The sequence below is a fragment of the Mya arenaria genome, chromosome 8 (assembly GCF_026914265.1).
Source record: "Mya arenaria isolate MELC-2E11 chromosome 8, ASM2691426v1".
Taxonomy (NCBI): Eukaryota; Metazoa; Mollusca; class Bivalvia; order Myida; family Myidae; genus Mya; species Mya arenaria.
In genome coordinates this window covers 65769014-65791708 of record NC_069129.1, presented here as the reverse complement: position 1 = coordinate 65791708, position 22695 = coordinate 65769014, and the positions used below count along the sequence as shown (strand labels likewise).

Sequence of the window (22695 nt, the reverse complement as noted above, 5' to 3'; positions counted from 1 at the left end):
CTGTTTACACGGGGAAAATTGACGATTTAAATTTGCTGTACTCTTTCCGACTAAAGAAAAACACTAGAATTGGACATTGAATTATGCCTGTTTGTCTAAAGACAATATAGTTATACCAACATATCGCACACCATTTTAAAGGTAATTGACTCTTCTTTCCATGTCATTTATTTAAAAATGGATTGTTTTTATGTTGGTTGAGAAATTTGCATAAAACTGGACTCTACCGTGAAATCGGGTAAGTTTGAGTTACATACCTTGTTTCTTTTTCGTATATCAAAGACACCAAATATCTTCAGATGTGTTGTTTATCTCATTGCATGTACCCAAAATGGTTTTAAACAACATTTTAGTGACAAACAATGATTCAGATGCCTGTGGTAGTACTATGAGATAATAACGGCGTATCAATTCGTCCAACGTGAACATCGGCGACAACAAGCCAAAAATTCGATAAAACAACCATCAACAATGATATTGCGACAACAACAGAGACATAACAGATAGGGAAAACCAATTTTTAAAAAAGCCTGTGACAGTGCGGTTTGTCTAGTAAGCGCAAGGTGCACTGATTATCTTGCAATACCATAAATGTTGTGCGCCTCCTGATTGCCGTTTTTACAACAACAAAATATTTTAACAAAAGTATCACATTAGTCGGATACTCGGATACTCGGATAGTCGGATACGTTTAGTCCAACCGTTAGTCCAACTGCATACAACATTTCACGAACATTTTAGTTTGGTATGATAACTTCATTTCCATTGAAATATTTCAACTTAATTTAAGTTGATTTGTTTGTGTATCATGCAAAGAGGATAGTAGATATTGGCCACTTTTTATAAGACATCTTCCTGATTTGTTAAAATATGAATTTCCCTATAATCTTAGACATCCATTCATATGCTAATCACAATAATTGAGGTCAAAGCAAGTTTACATGGATCGGATTAGAAGGTTAATAGGTGAGAGGAGTGTATTAAGTCTCCATATATGGTCTGTAATGACCCCAAAAATGGTCTGTTATGTCTATTGTCCGTAATTCAAAATGTCACAAGACTTGTTGACGGCCATTTAGTAGACTACTCAGGAGGATAACACAACGCTCATCCTTCCTCACAGGTTAACTTTACTGGTGTCAGAACTTGACGGATGTACAAGGCAAGAGTGCATGAAACATCCTATATCTTATAGGAAGTTTCAGGCAGTCTTGCCATGTATTAGGTTTATGGGTGGGTTAATTTAGTGTGTGTGGTTAAGAACCAGCCACTATACAGTACACTCAACGAGTTAGACCCACTTTCCTCGCTCACTCCGAGGGATAAAGTCAATTATCGCGGGTTTCCTCCGAGGGTAAAACTGTTGCCCTCGCTAAAATCCCCCGGAGTTCCTCCGAGTGGCTGGCTTACCGCCGAGTTTAATATGAACGATAGCGTTGAGAATCGTTCGATTTAATGATCCCCCGGCGGAACTCCGAGTCTAATCAGATAAGGCCTAAAAAAAATACATTTGGTTCGGGTTACCCGACTCTACCTACGGAATAGGCGCCGACCCTAACGTTTTGATAGTCAGTTTGAAAAAAAAATGAAAAACAAAAAAAAAAAAAAATCTTTTTTTTGCTTTTCAATATGTAGTTTAAAACTTTAATTGCTTATATAGAAGATAACTTTAACACCATTCTCCAATGATGAAAATGACATTCTTATATAAAGCCTAATAAAAAATAAAAATAAAAAGCCTACCTACCCTACCTATTTTTGAAAAGGATGTAACCCTAACCAAACAATTTTTTTTTTTAGGCCTAAGCAAGAAATCATTCTTGTTTAGAAGTTATTTTTATGCTTATGCACATTGTTAAGCGTAAAAGATTCTTACATGCACCAACGTTTAATTTGTATTTATGTCCGTAAACGCCAATTGAATATTGTCTTGAATAATAAACATTGAATCATTAAAGTATTGCCACTAATTTTATTGCATCATAAAGCAGCTGACTTTTTACACGATTCTGAACCATGACCTCTGACGTCAAGCGCGTGATCAATACAATGTAGAATATTCTATTTATTATTGGTGGTTAAAAATAGCTATGACGTTTAATGGAATTTTCCACAGCAAACGAGGCAAGAAGGCCTTCAAAATCATGCGCTGTGAACTTTGAACGCGTGTTTGACCTCCTGATTTTACGAAAATGTGTAACCCAGAATTTCTTGGATGAAATGTGTTTATCAGTCATTAGCAAAAACATGTTTATAAAATGCATGTGCAACTAGTAAAATACGACTGCATTCTTGTAGTAAGCTAACTTCATGCAAAACGGGCAGAGGAAAAAGAATAATAGCAATTTACTGGAGCCGTCGTAATCGGTTGAAAACTTTAATAAAATAAAATAACTTTAGCGTAATTCTTATCAAGTGTCTGCAGATTTTCGCGGAGTTAACCCCTCTGAGGAATGCCGAGTTCGTTATTCTTCGGTCGACTGATCACTCTCCGAGGGCCTTAAATTCAAACTCTGAGGAACGCGGACAGTCAATAAAATCATTGTGTTGGCCGCGATAGCAAAAATCGGCGAAGGGAAACGGAAAGTGGGTCTAACTCGTTGAGTGTACTGTAGTTAGTTGAGTTGGTAAGAACATGGTAGTTATATTCCTGCAGTCAAAGGTTTGAGCCCCACAATTGGCACACTTCCTCCAATGATTTACTTTACTAGTGGTAGAAGTCTATAAGTCACTTTGGGGAGAGTGTTGTGTGAGTACGTAATAACCAATAGTCTGTAATATATATGCAGAATTCAACTTAGTATGTACATTATAAAAGTGTGAGGCCAGTCCTGGAATGGAACCAGGGTCTGCCAGGTGCTATATCAACTGATGTAACATAAGCATTTTTAATAACGTACAGTTTGGTATAAGCAGCATAAACTATTATTACTTTTAATTTACATTATAATATTAATTAGATATCATTTTAAAGCTCAGTTTGCAATATCCCATTTTTTCTGTTTTTGATTTTTTACATCACTAAAATCATAACAGCGAGCCACATCTAAATGCAAAATGCAGAGTAAATAGTCAAATGAGAAAATGATGTTTTATCATGTGATCAAAATGTCCAGCAATGATTGGACATCACACAGAGAAGAAAAAATACCAAACCTTCAGAAATTTTAACTACAAAAATAGTAACTTCTGCATTTTGTAAAAAAAATGTATGATAAAAAAAACAAGATTAAAAACTAAAAATGTTGCTACTGAAAATATAGGATTTTGTAGCTTCGACATTTGGAAGTGAGGATATCGCTATGCTAGTTGTCTGCCTTGCCCCCAATACTTTTATGGTGTATGCCCTTTCTGTTTGCAAAATAACCTGGTCTGTGTTATTGTTATTTACCAATCTGTGCAAAAATTGTCTGTATAAAACTAGAATACAAACACTTAGCACAATCACACCTTCACATTAAATTTTTTTGTTTCTTGTATTGGTTAAAACATATTTCTGGAAATGCTGATACAGGCTATTATGGGGTTTCAGACTCATGCTAGGCAGAGTATTTATTTATGTAGAGATTAATCTTTTCACATGTCCATCTTATCATTCTAATATTGTTGGGATTTATATTGTCTGCAGTTTACCTAATCCCAGTGATTTTTCTGACCTATTTGGGGCTAAGTATTTGCCGCCTTTTCCCAATGCTAAATTATATACTCTTTCCCAGTTGTGAAAATAAAATTCCCAATTTTATGGTTTGAAAAATAAGCTAAAAATATGGGCACCCAAACCCTTTTTTATGGAGCTGTTTGTTGAAAAATATTACTAATGCTATTCAAAATCTTGGACTTCAAAGACAATATTTGAGCATATATCAACATTTGTTGAAGGGTTTCAGTTGTCATTATCTTTAAGTCCTTACAGCCCTGATGATTTTCAACACTTTATTTCGTCAATTAAGAAAAATAAGTGTATTTTATAAAAACATGAGCAAGTCCCTTTGAAGAAACGTACTCTATCATATATATTTTATTTTTTCTGTCTATTTTGTGAAGCATTCTCATTCATTTCTATGCAAAATTGGAATTCCAAATTTTGTAAAAAAAAATCCCACTGAAAGGGTCCAGCCGCATTTGAAATTGGTGTAAAACGCCCCAGTAAACACTCTTTGTTTCATATGTGGAAACTTCTGATTTAGGAAAATGTTCTGTTTCAAATGGGTAACTGGTATAAAGTATTTAAATTTATAATGATAAAAATATAATGTATGTGGGTGTGCACTTTGACCATCGTTGTGAGTATAACAACTGTACTTGGTTTAAATCTTTAAAGGACTCGTCACAATTATGTATAATGTCACAGTCATTGAAGTTAGACTTTTGAATGAACAAGCCCGAATTTTTATACTATTGCTTGACATCAAATTTTTGAACAAGCCCTGCTATATAAAATTCAGAATTTGAGCAAGCCGGAAAGACATTTTACCAGTGCAGGGCCTGCGGGCTTCGTGTTAATTTCGACCACTGATGTCAGTCGTCTAAAAATTGAATTTAAAGGTGAACAAATTAATGCATTTTTTCATCGGAAAACATCACCAGAAGTTCGAAGTAAATCTCTATTGTTAATTGTTCATAGTTATTTAAAAATGTGACACTAATTGCTCTATATTGCCAAAATGTGTAAGTAAGCTTTTGAAAAATGATAGAAATAGGTTTGGATTTACAGAATTCTTCAATTCACTGTTGGTGTTTTAACAAAATGCAAGCCCATATGAGCTTTGGCAATGAATATGTGTTTTTTTCACTCCATGGCAAAAACCGCAACTATGTAAAAGCTTCTTTTAAACTGATGATTTAGATATATAAATATAATGTCACTCTTTAAATGTGCCTGGCTTGCTCCTTGTCTAGTTGCTGACCAAATCATGGACTAAAAAATTCACACATATCAGACTAAGAACCTAGAAACATACCAGTAGTTACCCCTGTACATAGCGTTTTATCAACCTAAGCTGGTTTTCTGTTAGACAGTCCTAGAAGGCCTTATTTGAGGAGATGGGTCCCCAGCCGGTGGTGACAGGAGTTTCCCCGCGGGAAGGACCCCCTGGAACACGGGTCACAATCAGGGGAGAGCATCTTGGCCTGGACCAGAAGGACCTCATAGGTGAGTTACTCTACTGTATATATCAGTGTGTATATACCACGTGATAAATTGCGACATAAATGCTACGTCGGAAGGCAATACTTTGATTGGAAAAAAGACTTTAAACAAAGATAACTTCACTTTTTCTTCACCATTTTAAATGAAACATAGCGCAGTCTACTCTGCTTACGGAGCCCCACCTTCGATCTTTTACCAGAATTTGATTGAGAGTTTAGTTTCTTAAAACACTTCGACAAACCATTTTCCGACGTAGCATATATGACGTCATTTATCACGTGGTATACACACACTGATATATACTAATAGTGATTGTTTCAACAAAAACAAGAGAGTCAGGGTTCAGAAAGCACATTGTTTTAGGCTGTGAAGAATTTAAATATATAATTGACAATAAAAGTTTAAAATGTCCGAATTAAGGTTGTCTAAGCCTTCAACTGCAAGATATATTCAGTTATTAGAATACAGGATGTCTTTGTCAAACATTGGTTTCCACCCAACTTAAGCTAGCATTGATGATAGTAATTAAAGTTGGTTTGTAGGTAGTTTTTGTGAAAAGCTAGCTTGGGATTACTTTTGAGGGGTTCAAGGTCACTGTTAATAAAGATAGCAGTTTCCGCCCAATAATTTAAGTTACGTGTAGAATTGATGGATAGGAATGGGAGTTGTTGTGTAGGTAGCTAATGTGAAGTGCTACCAAAAAAAGACCTCCTGCAACTGTTATTTTTAATATCCTGGGTATTCATGCTTTTGGAGTAAACATTTGTGCAGAATACATTACCATAATCCACTTACAAACTTAGTAAGAAACTGAAGTAACAAAAATTATGTGTTTTAATGCTTTTACAAAGTTCTTTTATACATTTGTCTGCCATTTACTGGTGGTCTATAGTATACGTTAAATAAATCAATCCATCTTGTAGTATAATCATTTTCTATTATTTGGCATCATTTAAATCATCAAAATGTCAATGGAATATACTGACTGAATCACAGTCCCAAAATGTTTTTTTTAAATACTTCTTATAACAACTAATACAGATATGTTCAAATGCAATTTTAGGCTCTTGTAGTTCTTCAAACCAAGAGCTTAAAGTATGGAATGCCAAATCTACATAAACTCAAATATTTGAGGAGCTCTTCAAATAATTAAAGCGCTCTTCATGATTGAAAGACCTCTTCATATCAATTGAAAACCTCTTTGATTGATTTGAAGAGGTCTCTAATTATATGTTGCTCTTTCATTACATTACTTTTGCTAGCAACAATTCAATTTTTACTCTCACTGATTGAATTATAGAGCTCTTCAAATCAGTGGAACAGAGCTTTATTAAATTTATGATAGCTCCAATTTTAGCAAATCCGTACTTATTGATAATTGATTCGGAGATGGCTCTTATTCTATTAATGAGTTCTATAATTAAATTGTTGTGAGCATGATTTTGCCTAATTTTAAACAAAACAAATGTATAATAATGAGTTGGAGATATCTTCAATAGATTAAGGTAGGTCTCTAATTGATCTTGAGAGTTCTACAATGCAGTTGCATTTGATTAAGAGATATCTTTAATTGAAATGTAGAGCTCTTCGAATCATTAAGAGACCTCTCTTAATCTATTGATGCTATAATTAATTTGATTGGAACCCTCTTTTATTGAATTGAAGAGTTCTCTTATTATTTGAAAGGTCTTCAAATATTTGAGGTAATGTTGATTTGGCATTCTACAAAAAAGGGTGCTTTGTTTTGTTTTTGGTTCAAAATATTCTTTGGTAAATTCACACTATTAGGCTTTTTCTTGCTATTTTCACAATTCAAAGGGCCTTGGTCCAATTCACAAAGAAAACACTGAATATTGTTCTTTACTGACTTCAATAGGGACTAAGATTTCCGCCCTTATCTTGCCGCAGGTTTGAAGATCTGTGGTGTTGACTGCCTGCTGTCTGCCGATTGGAAGTCTAGCAGTAAGGTGATTGCACGGACTGGACCAGGCAAGGGAAAGGGTGACATCACTATCACGACACGCTCCGGTGGCAACGGCACATGCACTGTTGGCTTCCGGGGATTCTTCGTACAAATAGGTATCAAGTGTTAATCACATTGTTTTAATTGACTCATTATTTACATGTGATGAGAATCTGAGACATAAAGCCTTTCCTTATAAATAATATTCTGTAACCATTTCCCTACGGTAATTTCTTAGCAAAATAACTAACTACCACTAATATATAGATTGGCCTAGTCCTTTGTACAGATAAAACTTGACGTTCATATTTATTATATAACATGCAAGGAGTAATGACGTTCTTGATTATTTCAATATTGCCCTCTGATTGGATATGCACGACGTTATTTAACCGATGATATATGGCGTAACACATATCAGCCATTCATATACAAACATATGTTGTCTGTAACCTTTCTGTTATAACAAATTGATGTCAGGAGATACTGCTAATTTTTAATTGTAATGAATAGTTATTTAAAATGTAAATATTAGTGTTGACTGCATGTTTTCTTGCATTTATGCTGTATGAATGCAGTAGGGCAGAAAAAAAACAAGAATCGCTAGCAGGCTTCATGGAATTTGCTCGGGTGCGGTACTGCGTTAATACAGCATAAATGCAAGAAAAAAGCCATCAATTATGTGCTATACACGGTTCTCGAGTCTTAAATGATGAAAGAAATGAAATTGTGGCAAAATAGTTCATTGTAATATGACTTTTTGGCAGGGCTAAATCAAAGTTTAGGACAAATAGTATTAAGATATTTTGAAAAAAAAATAAATACTAGTGTTAAACTTTCAATCTGGTATATTTTGTATTGCGTCATATTTTGTATTCTGAACATTGCTTTGGGTTTTTTCTTACCCTTGCTTTAATGTGCACAGGTCCGCTGCAGGAGTCTGCTGTGTGGGTTGACGAGACTCAGACAGTGCTGAATCAGCTGGGTCGCCGTGGTAACCAGGCCCCGCTTGCCTCCCGTGATGGTGAAGACCCCCTTGGGCTCTCAGATGAGGGGAACCATGCCAAATCTGAGGATGAAATGCTTGAACTCTTCCCAGAATGTAGGTACTGGTAATGGAACAGTGCTGATTGTTATCAAAATCTTGTGTACATGTGTTTTAAATGATAAACACTATTTCAGGATTTATTTTAGCTCTTAAAAGACAGCTATTATAAATAACACAATTATTGTTAACTGACATTTGCGGTATCTCGTATGCTCACTAAGCATCTTAAATCTGCCGTAATAATGCTTTCAATTTATGAGTTATGCTGTTTATTATCATGTTTTTCTTAAATTTCACTGCTTTGTGTACTGGGTACTTTTTTTTATTATACTGCACATAGATGTTATAAGAGAGTTAATCAATTATGTAATTGGATAACATGTTTTACATACAACACTCAGTGCTATGTATACATATATATATTTCATATACCACAGGTTCCGGCAGTATGTCGCTGGAGAATTTCTCCCCAGACTGGTACCTCCTGGAGAACCACCAGGCTGCAAGGTGAGCCTTAAGTTACCTTGGTGTTAATCAACCTCCTGGAGAGCCACCAGGCACCAAATTTTAACAAATATACTCTATTTATTAACATGAATCAAAAAATGATTTGGTTTATAATGTAACTTGACTAAATGAAGGAATTTTGAATTGCACTACTTACATAAAGAAGACATAACATGATGTGTAAAAACAATTGCATCTTTTTAGCCGGAATTTTCATCGGGTTATAGAATGGCGAAAACCGGACGGGCGGGCGGGCGAGCGGGCGTTAACAATTTTGCGTTAAAGTTTTCATTTTATGTGATAAAATCAAGAGTTTTTATCCAATGGTAATCAAACTTCATACAATGGTAGAGCATAATGAGAGGAAGTGCAGTGTACAACAACCATAATTCTATTCTTGCTTATTACTGAGTTATTGCCCCTTGATACTTTTTTTGTCCGGAGTATAACTTGAAAAGTACTGGATGGAATTCATTGGAACTTCATACAATGGTAAAGCACAGTGAGAGGAAGTGCAGAGTTCAAGAACCATAACTCTACCTAAACTAATTACTGAGTTATTGCCCTTTATTTGTTTTTATTGCTGTCAATTTTTTTTCCAGACATTAACTTGCAAACTGCTAGATGGAATTTATTAAAACTTCATACAATGGTAAAGCACAATGAGAGGAAGTGAAGTGCCATAGAACCATAACTCTATTTCAGCTTATTACAGAGTTACTGCCCTTTGTTACTTTTTTCTTGTCCGGAGCATATCTTAAAAACTATTGGATGGGATTTAATAAAACTTCATACAGTGATAGATCATAATGAGAGGGAGTGCAGTGTACAGGAACCACAATTCTATTTCAGCTTATTACATAGTTAGTGCCCTTTGTTACCTTTTTCTTGTCCGGAGCATAACTTGAAAACTATAAGATGGAATTTAATAGAACTTCATACAGTGATAGATCATAATTAGAAGAAGTGTAGCGCCCAAGAACCATAACTCTATTTCAGCTTATTACAGAGTTACTGCCCTTTGTTACTTTTTTCTTGTCCGGAGCATAACTGAAAAACTTTTGGATGGGATTTAATAAAACTTCATACAGTGATAGATCATAATGAGAGGGAGTGTAGTGTACAGGAACCGCAAGTATATTTCAGGTTATTACATAGTTAGTGCCCTTTGTTACTTTTTCTTGTCCGGAGCATAATTTGAAAACTATTGGATGGAATTTAATAAAACTTCAGACAGTGATAGATCATAATGAGAGGGAGTGCAGTGTACAGGAATTGCAATTCTATTTCAACTAATTACAGAGTTACTGCCTTAGGAGAAAGAATTCCACAGCCATAAAAATTCATTAATTTTTGTCAAATCTTTATGAAACTTGCTCAGAATATTTGTCTACTTGTTGTCTTAAACATTTGTGAATATGGGTCACCTCAGATCAAAAACTAAAAATACTAGGTCACTAGCTCAAATTCACGGTTTGCCAAATTTCATTGTCAAATAAAAAACCGGCTTTAATGCGGCGTTGCAGCATTGGCGTCTTGTTATCATATTTATTTCCAACCTTGATTATTCTTATATTTTAGTTTTGAAGACTTGAAGATGGGTTTGTCTAACATGCGTTTGAGTGCGAGGTCGCGGTCAGAGGGTCCTACTGCCTTTGTGAAGGCCAACATTGGCACAATATTGGACTGCCTGGAGAGTCTTAGCAGTGAGTTACTGCAGAATGATTTTAGAGCCATTTCAAATGTTAGGCATTATTATTGTGAACCAGGAATACTTGATCCATCGGTACTTCAAGATAAATGGTTTAGCACTATTTAACTGGTAGTCCAATTTGCCACATTCTGCTCACCTGAGCACAAAGTGCATCAGGTTAGCTATTGTTATCGATCAATGTCTGTCTTTCATCGACCAGCATCAACATTTTATAACTAAGCATCTCCTTCTCTGAAATCACAAGTCCAAACCCTTGATATTTGCTATGCAGTCTCATGGAGTGGTCCTTTACCAAGATTGTTCCAATTATGTCCCTTGGATGAAAGATGACCTGGCCCTGAGATCCCAGGTTTTCTAAAAAAAAAAAATATCCTTTTTCTCTAGCTATAAATAAGATACAGCAGAAACATTTATACCTTCAACTTCAATAAATTCTAATCAACTTTACCACTGGGTGATTATGGTTCAGCCTAAAAAAAATTGTTTCTTCTTGATAAAAAATCAGGAAGGGGAGGAAGGCTTTTGTTTTTTAAAAATTATTAATGTCATTATTGTGTAATGGCGTTGAAATAATAAAGTAATCAGTATGTCTCTATTTATCAGTATCAAGCTTTTTAAACTTCATATTACAACAAACATAATTGGTTGTTTTGTTTTTTAACCAATAAACTAAAAATCCGTTATTGTTGGCGCTCATTTTTAGGTAGGGTCAGGTAACCCGAATCAGAATAAGGCCTAGCACTGAATAAGAATAACACTCAAACTGCAGGTTTGCAGTTTCTATATACTAAAAGTAAAATTTGGAAATCATCTTCTCTGAACCCACGTGGCTAAGACCTTTGATATTTGGTACATAGCCTCATGAAGTGGCCTTCTGCCAAAATTGTTTAAATTATGATAATGGGGTGAAAAATGGTTCCACTTCAGGCATCTTAGGTTTTCTAAATACTAATACAGTAAAATCTTTAAAATATCTTCTTCTCTAAAAACTGCAAGGCCCAGACCCTTAGCATGTTGTAGTCATTTACCAACATCCTTAATAACCACTGACTAGTTGACTAGTTATTTTTATCAAGTGAGGGAGTCAAGTTAGGGCCATTTTGGCCCTCTTGTTATTTCAAAGAATTTAATATCTTCGGAAACTTTATTGGTTAGTATTTTTGAAATGTACTGTTTAAAATATTTTTTTAATGTTATTTTGAGGTTCAAGCAACTTATCAGCTGACATGTATCCTATGTGTTATTGCAGGCATGTATGAGAAGTTTTCTGAGGATGACATACAGAGAGAATGTATCAGCTCCTACGCCGTGTCCTTGATGCGTAAGGCCCTCCCATTTGTGGTTAACTTGAATTTACCAAAGGGGTTTTGAGATGAGATGAAGTAAAAGATATATTACTAATAACTTGTGGCAATGCCATATCTCTATGTATTATTAGTTATTAAAGAGACTAGACAGCAGATGGTCCCAATACAAGCTAGTATTAGGCTGATAAAACATCCTTTTATAAGATTAAAAAAATATTTTGTCGCTTTTCAGCCGAGTTTACCTGTTAAAAAATAGCGCATAATTGTTTCCCAGTTTAAAGTGTGTATATTTTGCATGTGAATGTCACGTGATTAATAAAAAGATAGATATATCAATGCTATTTTTAAATTTACTGGTTTCAATTTACTGGGAATTACGTGGTAGATGAACCAAGTAAATTTGGAATTGTAAAACTATGCAAAAACTACAAAGATACATGTGTTGTATGCGATGTGATACGTCAGTAAGTAAGATTCAATGGGTTGAACACCACAATATCAATTTTATGTCTTTTTTTCCTTGCAATAGTATCATCTGGTATCTAGTCCCTTTAAAATAATGCATTTATGCATTGACATTTAAATGTGCTACTGTTTCTTTTCAGACATGTTTTAAATGCCCTTATTTATTGTGCATGTCCGTGAAGTTTATATTGCAATTATGTAAAAATGTGGACATTCTTTCCACTCAATATGCCTTTAATTAATCCTTGCCATATATTTTCTTCCAGAGGCGAAGTCATGTGCTGATGGGTTGTTCCAGGAAGTACTGGGCAGGAAGGACCAGGCAGACCAGACCCGGAACGCCCTTAATGTGCTCACACGGTTCAGATTCCTTTTCTACCTGCCCCTCAATATGGAACGAAACATACAGAAGGTAAGGGGCTGATATGGTAGGAAGGGACTATCTGCTTTGTTGATGGAAATTATAGTATGGGCTTAATTTTATACTTATCCCTATGCTTAGACACGCCTCACTGAATACTTTTACTCCATTGGCAAGTTATTTTTAAAGTCCAATCAAAACACTTGGATTCTGATCTGAAAATGAAGGTGGTTATTGAAGACAACCCACGATTAGTTTTGTATGACTCTGTGATACATACTAGAGAGATCTTTTGGATCTGAAAATACATGTACATCTCAGTCAATTGTATAAATTGGTTATTTTTTTGGTTTGGTTAATCCAAATGTTTATTGATTCATAGTTTTGGTATGATCATTTTTCTGCAGGGTGATTACAACATGGTGATCAACGACTATATCAGAGCGAGGGCCTTGTTTGCCAAAACAGAAGTGAAGATTTTCAAGAAAGGTAGGTGCTCAAGAACACATCATTTGTGAAAGTATTGGAATATGAAATTTGGCTAGTAATTACAATTGTTCTACCAGCAGAGTGGCAAATCTGTTTAATCCTCATATTTCAAGACTTCTGTAAGAAACTTATAAAATGTTTTCGGTTAAAGCTGCACTCTCAATTTTGACAACTTTTTATTTTTTATTTGACTATTCGAAGAATAAGGAGAGCTATACTACTCACCCAAGCATCGGCGTCGGCGTTGGTGTCACACCTTGGTTAAGGTTTTGCATGTTAGCACACATAGGATAATCTCAGCAACTACTTGATGTATTGCATTGAGACTTTATACAATGGTATTAAACCACCCAACCTAATTGAATAACCAAGTTAGATAACTGTATTTTGCAAATAATGGCCCTTTATTATTAGACTTAAAAATTCTGGTTAAAATTTTGCATGTAACCACATTTATGTTAATATCTCAGCACATCATGTATTGCATTGAAATCTAATCTAACAGTGATCCATGCATGTTTCGTCAAATCTTTTCAATCCTTACACTGAAAAGCAGCGGAATAGTCAAGCGCACTGTCTCTGTCACAGCTCTTGTTTGTCTTGGAATGAGCCAATTTTTGCGAAAATATCTGCAAATTAGTGATATAAGACTGCTAGCAAAAGATCAGATCTCCGTTTTTCATATTTCCGTTCAAAAGTTAATGTTTCATGGCTTAAAGCATTACAAACATCAATTTTTGAACTTAAATATGAATATCTGCGATCTGATTTTTTGTCAGCATTCTTGTATAACTGGTTTCCATGCATTTTTTGCATAAATTGTCTCGTTCTAAGACAAAAAATACAAAAGATATTGAAATGTTCAAACCTAGTTGTAATGGGATGTTTCAGTGTATGGTGAGGTGGAGGAGTCGATGCAGGCGTTCTGCAAGATGCTGAGACAGAAACTCCTTAAGCTACCCAACACTCTGCATGAACAGAAGAAACTAATTGGGTAGGTTATAACCATAGCTTTGTGTGTGTGGCATATAATAATGAGTCCTATACAATAATGAGTGACAATTTACTTTATAGCTTGTCTTTTGTTGATGTATTTTGAAGAAAGTCTAGGAATTGTGATGGCTTTGGTGCCGTTATTGGTGTTAGCACAATAGCCATTCAAGATATTTAAATGAAACTTGTTATACTTGTTGCCAGAGACAATGCTTACATATGAAAAATAGCCTATTAGTCAGTTTAAATCAGAATAGTGTTTTCTCCATGACATGACTTTCTTTACAGGGCTCGCTTTTACTGTCATATTTGATGTGACCTTGAAAAGGAAGAGTTCAATAGCACCATTAAAACCTTAAATAATTCTGTACGAAAGTAAATAGGGGTTGGTTGTATGGCTGTGGGCGCTAGGGTTACATGTATATACTTGCTTGGGATAAAGTCAAAAATATTATAGCAATCCCAACTGTATACAATAAGACACGTGTCCTTTTTTTCAAAGAAAAGAAGTTAAGGTATTGTCATAAATGGCAGTAGCTTAGTCGTAACTCAGATGACATTCAAGATATTCAAATGAAGCTTGGTATGCAAGTTAATAATAAAATATGGACACGTGTAGCATATTTTATCACTCGGGTAAAACTATTTGTTAAGATATGACTCTTGTATTACTGAAAAAAACAGAGGAGGGTTGGCATCCCTTTAAGGTGCTCTTGATTTACAGTTAACTGATACAATTAAAATTCCCATCATTAATATTAGACTTTGGGATGAATGAGCATGAATTTGAGAGCTTCTTATATCTGGGCTTGCCTGATCGTTCTTATATTGACCACTATTAGAAGCTTTTGTTTGTGTAATTGAAGGTATCTATCAAGCTTGGAGAGTAAGGGAAATGTTGGATGGGAATGTCTGTCCAACATGGAGAGCTGGCTGCGGAATCTGCTGGTTGACTGTCAGAAGCGACATACACAGTCCACTCTTACGCCTGGTACGATGAGAAAATATATGATTGTTGTTTAGCACCATGCTTGATTTAACAAAGATGTACATTTAATCTGTTCAGGAATTTGGCTAGGCTGAATAAATAATTAACATTGTAAATAAGGTCTTTCAATAACCTTGAACAGTGTTTAAGTTCAGGGTGTAGATTTGTAGATTTCAGCAACAAGCTTCCCCTGAAAAAATTACTTAGGGATATGCTTTTGAGACCAGGATTTTTCTAGGCATCGTATGGGTCAGATAATTTGACCTATATCAAATGGGAAAATAATGCAGAATTTCAAATATTGCCATGATACTGGATGAATTTTCATTCCAATGTCAATTTTTTTAGCTATTGATATTCCCTAATTGAGGTCCAATACTTGTTCCCAAAGCGAGGAACAAAGCCCTAGCGCCAATATCATGAAAATACTGCTCTACATCAAAAAAAATACTGTGTACAGCTCATTGTTTTTACGAGTATTTTTTTTTGCTGTAGAATCAGAGTCTTGCCTAAACATAAAGAAGTTAAAACATACAATATTTTGAGATGTCATTAAATAATCTGAGATAGGGACTAAGATTTGACTTAGTATTTTTTGTGATGTTTGGGCGTTGAGACTCTTGAAGCATCATTATTTTGAACATAAACAAGATTTTTGAATAATGTTTTCTTTCCTTCATGAACTGGCCATGTGAAAATATGCTATGATGCCAGTGGACTGACTTAAATGTTGTGTTTGATGTGAATTATGTGGTGTTGTATTCCAGGCGGTAGGTACGGGCCCCCACAGAAGGTGCTGTTTGTGGAGGAGCTGACTGAACTTATGACCGCACACTTCCCCCACTTCTGGAAACTTGGGCAGGCCTACGTCACTGGCTCACTGGCTCACAGGGAGGTACGTACATAAATATTATGGTATAAGTGGTGTATATTTAGAGCCATACACTTCCTGTTCTAATAGAAAGCGGGGAAAGCCTAAGTGACCGCGGGGAAATCTTTGTCGATTTTAAGTCGTCGTTTAAAGTTATTTTAGTGTCATATTTTAGTTATTTAGATATGTATTTGTGTGAACTTTACCAGTATTGAAAATTAACACAAAGTTGAGTAAATAAAAAAATATCAAGATGCGAGGTTTATACAGATTTAAGATTATTGAAGTTACGACAAAGTTTATTGAATTGGCCCCCTGGCTCACAGGGAGGTATGTACACATTTATATCCTAGTATAAGTGGTGTATATTGAGAGCTATATGGGTGCACTCTTCCCGTACTTATAGAAAGTGGGGAGAGCCTTAGTGACTGGCTCACAGAAAGGTTATCGTAATGATTTATGCTTGCTGTTTTGATGTATTTCAGGATGGAAAAAGTTTAAAGACAGAGTCAACAAGTAACAAATTTAAGGTATAACTCTTACTTTGATAATATGTCTTGATGCATGCTCTCCATTCTACTTTGTTTTGTATCATGTTTGTGTTAGTTTTGTCGATTATATAAGATGCATTACGTTAATTTAGAATGGTCTTATTGATTAATTTAAAATGTATATATATAGATGGAGTCATGAGGAACTTTAAGTTAAAGTCAAACAATTTTTCTATTCCCACAATATATTTTTGTTTCATTCCTTTGAATTTAAGCTCTTAGTGGTACAGGTTGTTAAAAGGACAGGATGCTAAGAGAGACAATGGCACTTTTTGGCAGTGAAGAACTTTAACAATTTAAAAGAAATTAAAAAAACATTTGACGGAAAGTGTTAAAAAAATGTTTAATAGAAATAATGTTAGCTTTCAACTGCCAAATATGCAAAGTTGGTATTTATGCTATAAGCTTTACTGGTTTCCATGAGGGCAGAAAAGTGCTACCAAAGACGGATGGAGTGCAGCACCCTTCCATATCTCTACAGCCTAAACCCTACACACACTTTTTCAACATTTTGCAAATGGAATTTTTTTATTCTCAAGGAGATGGTATCATCAACTATAAAATACTTCTCTAACCTGGTGCGTGGGGCGTTCCTGCCTGCATCGCTAGAAACCCTGGGTGCGGAGGAACGGCGCCAGTATGGGGTGTGGTCCGAGACCCACAATGTGTCGGGCTCCTGGCTTCCACACTGTGTCAGATATGTCAGGTAAGTTTTTCACAAAATCCTTATTAGAAACAGTTTAGTCTATGGATTTGAGTTGGCAATTAAATCCCCTTTAAGCTTGTGAATGCTTAGTATAAGACATTGTTGAAGTTACAAAAGGTATTGATATGAATTTAAACAAATTCTAGTTTCAATAAAAGTTTGGTCTATGGATATGATTTGGTGATAAAATGCCCTTTTTGCTAGTGAATCATTAAAATGAGATATTGTGAAAGTTACAAATGATATTGGAATGAATTTAAACAAACTCCATTTCGAAAGAGTTGTTAATATTTGGAAAAAAATGTGACTGTTGTAGGCTTGAATAGAGAATTAAATTGTAAGACAGTGTTAAAATGTTGCCATTGAATTAAGCAACACTGTAAGCCTGATGTGCTGTTGTTGTAGATCGTGTGTGAGTGGACTGTCCGGTCTGGAGCTGCCGGGGGACAGTACTGAGCTGCTACAGGAGCTGGCCTTTGACATGAGGACACAGTGTATGGAAGTGCTGCTCACCCAGGCTACACATGGTGAGTAACTTATCTACAGCCATGTGGAGCAATGAACAAATAATATAACATTTTATCACATTGCTTGTTTCGCTTGTCATACAACCATACCATATGTTCTTATATAACACTAGTGTGAAAGGTTATCCTCCCCCAGTATTCACCCCAACATTGGCCAAGCCTGATTAATTTTCTGGGGAATGCCCAGTTATTGTCACTGTTGAAGTTTTTGCACAACCATAAATAAGCATGCATTTGTGCTCATTTCAGATGTGGGAGGTCTTGTAACCAAGGAGACATGGGTGCTGGAGAGAGACGATGAATCTGGGGGCACCACACAACTGGTAGGAGTCATGTGGAGTGGGCAATGATGCACATGAATGTTGAACATTAGAAGGTTTTTAAACAGGTTTTAAAAGAAAACCAGGTTATAAGAATAGGGATATCGTTTTCTGGCGGGCAGGCGGTCGTCAAACATTGGTTTCCACCCAAATTTTTGCTAGCATTGATGGATAGTAATGAAAGTTGGTGTGTATGTAGCTTATGAAGTAAGAATGGATGGATAGTGATCAAAGTATGAAAGCGGTATCTTACGTGAAGAGCTAGCTTGGGATTGATTTTGAGGGGGGCCAGGTGAAGGTCACTGTTATTGAAAATAAAAAAATGGTTTCCTCCCAATAACTTAAGTTAAAGTTGATGGATGGATGGTAATTTAAGTTGGTGTGTAGGAAGCAGATGTGAAGAGATGGTTTGTAATTGTTTATGAGAGAGGTGGGGTTAAGTCAAGGTCATTGTAACTAAAAATAGAAATATAGTTTTCGCCCAATTACTTAAGGTTGCTTCTTTTTCCTAACTCGTACAAGAAATCTATTTGCTAAAATATAAAATCTGGTTTCATCGTATTGTGGCGTTTCTATTTTTAAATATGTTCATTATTCAGAACTTTGAAAAGAGATTCATTATCCCACATTTAGGATGGTGAGTCACATTATTTCGCCAAGCTTTAATGGTTGATGACTAGTTAATACAAGAAAGAAAACTAGCAATCATGCTTAGATGATAAAAGAATACACCATCAGCACATTACATTGCATAATAGTTCATTAATGTATTCCAGCCAGCACTGTTTGAGAACATAGTTAATGAAGCTGTCCAGCATCTGCATGAAGTGGTCGTGCAAAACAAGCCTGCAGAGACTGAGGTATGTTAGAAAGCTTCTCAGGGCTATTCCATTTAAACATATGACCCCAGGGAAAAGGCACTTTTAAATTATACCACCCCCCTACAGAAGCAAATTTACCCTTTTGGGGTTCAAATTGGCAAAAAAAGACACCCACCCATATACTATGAAAATAATTGCCTTCCCCCCAGTGAGTTATATGTTTTACTGGAATGGCCTTCACTGTGACTGACTTTGATTATTTCACCTCACCTTATGTGCTATATAATCTACCAATATACAAAGAATCTGAGACTACTAAGCTGTGAGTCTGGTCTTGTGGGTTCGAAACCCAAACACTATGGGGTTAGTTGGGTTTTTTTACCATAGGAATCTGGTGAACTTTACTATTATACATTCTTTTTGAAAATGCTACTGACAAATTATTTTCATTTGGCCCATACTCTTTAGGAAATATTCCGACTTCTCCAAATCCTCATAGACTACCGAGATTGCAAGTTAAGGCGTCTGAATATTTCCTTAATTAAAAATGATTCACAGACTGCTGATTGGACACATCATCACAACTTTTCATTAAGATGTTGCTGATGAACATTGAATCTTGAACCCTTCATGGTTTAGAATGTAAGTGAAATGGATTGACAGCGATATGAATATATTTGTTTTCTAGTTACTGCAATGTATGTGCTATACTCATGGATATAGTAATTAACACAAGGTTTTTTTATAAATGTATGAAATTATCAGTTAGATCTCTAATTTCTTTATTTTATGGTAGATGTTCAGTCAGCGGACGGTACAGAAGGAAGCTACAACCATGTGTGGTAGGCTGCTGGGGGCGTTTGCTCCATGTATCGAGAAACTAGCATTTGAAGAACCTCCAGCAGATTTAACCAGCACTCTTGCCAAGTAAACACACAACTTACATTGCTTAAATTTCAAGGGTTTGATATTCACAATGTTTTCTGAAATCATTCAGATAAACTTAAGTCCTAGTGACTGAGTGAGAGCAGTCAACTGGTATTGGTGTCTGCCTATCACTCATAAGGTTGTTTGAGCCCCACCAGGGTAATAATCTCTTGACCTTTCAGAAAGGACACCAATTCTGGTTTCTACCCAGGAATCAGACCCGTGAGTTGCTCATATCAGCTTATTTTTTACTATCCAGCTGTAAAAAAATATTATAAACTTAAATCTTAGTGAAATTCGCAAAATCGTAATATCATGAAAAAAGGGACTTTGCCATATGAAAATAATCTTCAATATATGCTTCTCTTTGAAAGCTAAGGTGCATAATGTTTCTGCTTTTATGGTTACATGGTCAAGATTTTTATTCGTTTAATTCTATTCCAGCTCTGGACAGCTACTTTATAAACTGATTATAACCGCCAAATTTCCATTTAGTAAATAAAACGAACCAAAAAATTCCATTTAGTCATTAATTGGTTTTATTAAGTGAGTTACTTAGAAGCTTGTGCATGTGCACTGGCTGATATAAAGGCATTCACAGGGCATTTCCCGCTGAACACTTAACAATTTAGCATTATTTTTGGCCTTCTCAACAATGCTGATCTGCAGATTTTTATTGGTTAGAAGACCAAAAATAAACACTGATTTTTACTTGGTTTTCTAGAGCCACCATATCATAAGACCTGTAAGTGTACCTGTTTATGATGGAATCTGTTAAATACTAGTGATGGATAAGTACTAAATAACGGGCTCTACAGTTCAGTAAGTTCATTAACCATGAAGTTCAGATTGAGAGCCTTTTACCTCAGACTATTGTACGGTTGTAAAGGTTGTTTTTTGCTCGCACATTTGCATACAAAACAGTAATAAGCACCTTGATATGAATAGAAAGTACTTTGGAAACCCCTTTATTATGCTTATTGCTCATACTCAAATAGACCCCCAGCTCTTTTATTGCGATTGAATATTATCAGCTGAAGTAATATAAATTGCTACATTATTTGTAAATGGTGATTTATTTATTTATTGTTCTATGTACCGGTATGCTTTGCTATGAAGAAGGTGAGTTTTAATTTATGTTTTCAACATTTCAGAAATGCAGAGAACAAGCGTAGAAGTTACCTGGACGACCCTACAGATGAAAGCATTCCACCAAAGGTTTAAATCTAACTTTCATTGTGAACTGTTCTGCTAATTGAAATATCTTTGGTCATCCCTTTAAAGGCCTTTATGAGCAGCTGTTTTGATGAAATCAAATATAAAACCTTTTTGAAAATTAGGAAGAAATATCTAGATTTAGTATGTTAAATATAAACAAACTTTAGAATTGTGGCAGATTGGTGAACACTGAGGCAAAAGTTTTTTTTTAATGCTTATTGTCATTGCTCAGCTTGAAAGAAACATACATAACAAAGCTATAACTTCTGTCATCAAGGAGGGTAATGAGAACCTTTTAGAGGCCTTATTTAAACTGCTGTGTTTTTTTACATGTGAAAATAATGTTCGCACCTTCTGACTAGTACATGTCCGTGTCACTCCCATTTCAAATTTTCTGTTTATCATAATATTATTTATATGCACTTGTGTGTTCTTTTGTGTCAGTTTGGGTTCGAGGCCTTTGTACAATTAACTTTGTTGGTTCAAATATTTAGTATTCTAATGAACTATAAAGCCACTGAAGTACATATTCACGCATAACTTTTCCACATCTATACCATCCAGGAGCAACGTATCCTAATCATGCTGAGCAACTGTAGACACACAGAGAGCACGCTGCTGCCCCGGCTTGTGGACAACCTCGCCCGACATGGCTATCTCGAGATGAGCAAGGTCCTCCAGGTAACATGGTTGACATATTATAGCAACTTGTTAGATTGTGGGTTTTTCAAGAAAAAGTTTGAGGTATTGTGATAGGCTTATGGCCTCGGCAGCGGCATTGTCAATAAGCACAAACTTTTGTCATTACATAAAAACGGGTATTGAATGAAAGTTGGTATATATGTTGCCATATAAGCATTTTGCAGAGATATAGGTTGGTTGCAGTGGGGTAATATTAAAAAATTGTGGTTTACAGCAAGGTAAACATTAAATAGATTGTTCACTCTGATTTTTGTGTTATTACCAGAGCTGTAAGACTGTTAACACAGATTGTTTTATTACCAGACCTGTAAGCATACGTACAGTGGCCTGTGTGACCGTCTGTTTGAGGCGTACGTGGAGGAGAAGGCCAACCCGATAGTGGGCGTGATGGAGCCTCACATGTACCGCGGACACTTCAACTGGTGCACATGTAAACACCCTAGTGGTACGTAAACTGCTTACAATGCAGGAAAGTATTTCCTTGTGATTACTTTTCTATGTCTTTCATATTTATCATGACTAGAGAATTGCTGTTATGGTGCGGAAGTCATTCTTCAGCGAGGGTAGCTTCACATTGATTTTATTTCTACACAATTTTAGGAATATTAATGTACTTCTTAAAAACTGTAAAAAAAAGTCTGAAAGCTGTAGTGTATTATCTGGACAGATTGTTTGGTCATGCTTTGTCTTTTGGAACCTTATTTCATATGAGAATCTGCTAATTTTTAATGATTTGTTTGTCTCAGTTTATTTTAAGGTGTAGTTATGTTAGGTGGCATTTCACATCAACACTCTGTGCCTTTCAACTGGAGCATAGTGACTCAAAGTCAATTACATGCACAAGTTGACCATGATAATGTTTCAGATGTGCGTAACTACTTGAAAGAAGTGTTGATGGGTCTGATTGAGGTGCACGCGGAAGTGTACTCCATCCTGCCATCGTACGTCCGCCCTGTGATGACCCGGGTTATCGAGGCTGTTGCCGAGGAGATCTCCCGCCTTGTGCAGTGTGTGCCGGAGTTTGGAACCAATGGGGCTATACAGGTAGTCATATATGATTGTTATAAA

At 35.6% G+C, this 22695-nt stretch overlaps 1 protein-coding gene across 4 annotated transcripts in view; it reads left to right on the top strand.

Moving 5' to 3' along the window:
• Positions 1-646: 646 nt before the first annotated feature.
• LOC128243690 (exocyst complex component 2-like) overlaps positions 647-22695 on the top strand; it is a 27521-nt gene continuing 5472 nt past the window's right edge. For 2 of the 4 annotated variants that reach the window (XM_052961596.1, XM_052961592.1), the window contains exons 1-22: positions 657-745; positions 5020-5152; positions 7058-7228; positions 8038-8214; positions 8598-8667; positions 10249-10373; positions 11631-11702; positions 12420-12565; positions 12922-13003; positions 13895-13997; positions 14863-14987; positions 15752-15879; positions 16341-16385; positions 16946-17112; positions 17518-17639; positions 17889-17962; positions 18736-18819; positions 19577-19707; positions 20862-20925; positions 21490-21606; positions 21931-22072; positions 22493-22671. In XM_052961596.1, the coding sequence (XP_052817556.1) occupies positions 5044-5152; positions 7058-7228; positions 8038-8214; positions 8598-8667; positions 10249-10373; positions 11631-11702; positions 12420-12565; positions 12922-13003; positions 13895-13997; positions 14863-14987; positions 15752-15879; positions 16341-16385; positions 16946-17112; positions 17518-17639; positions 17889-17962; positions 18736-18819; positions 19577-19707; positions 20862-20925; positions 21490-21606; positions 21931-22072; positions 22493-22671 (2433 nt within the window). In that variant the 5' untranslated portion in view covers positions 657-745; positions 5020-5043. Of the gene's footprint in view, positions 746-946; positions 967-5015; positions 5153-7057; positions 7229-8037; positions 8215-8597; positions 8668-10248; positions 10374-11630; positions 11703-12419; positions 12566-12921; positions 13004-13894; positions 13998-14862; positions 14988-15751; positions 15880-16340; positions 16386-16945; positions 17113-17517; positions 17640-17888; positions 17963-18735; positions 18820-19576; positions 19708-20861; positions 20926-21489; positions 21607-21930; positions 22073-22492; positions 22672-22695 lie in introns of those variants that run through there. The other 2 variants (XM_052961594.1, XM_052961595.1) reach the window with 2 other exon arrangements.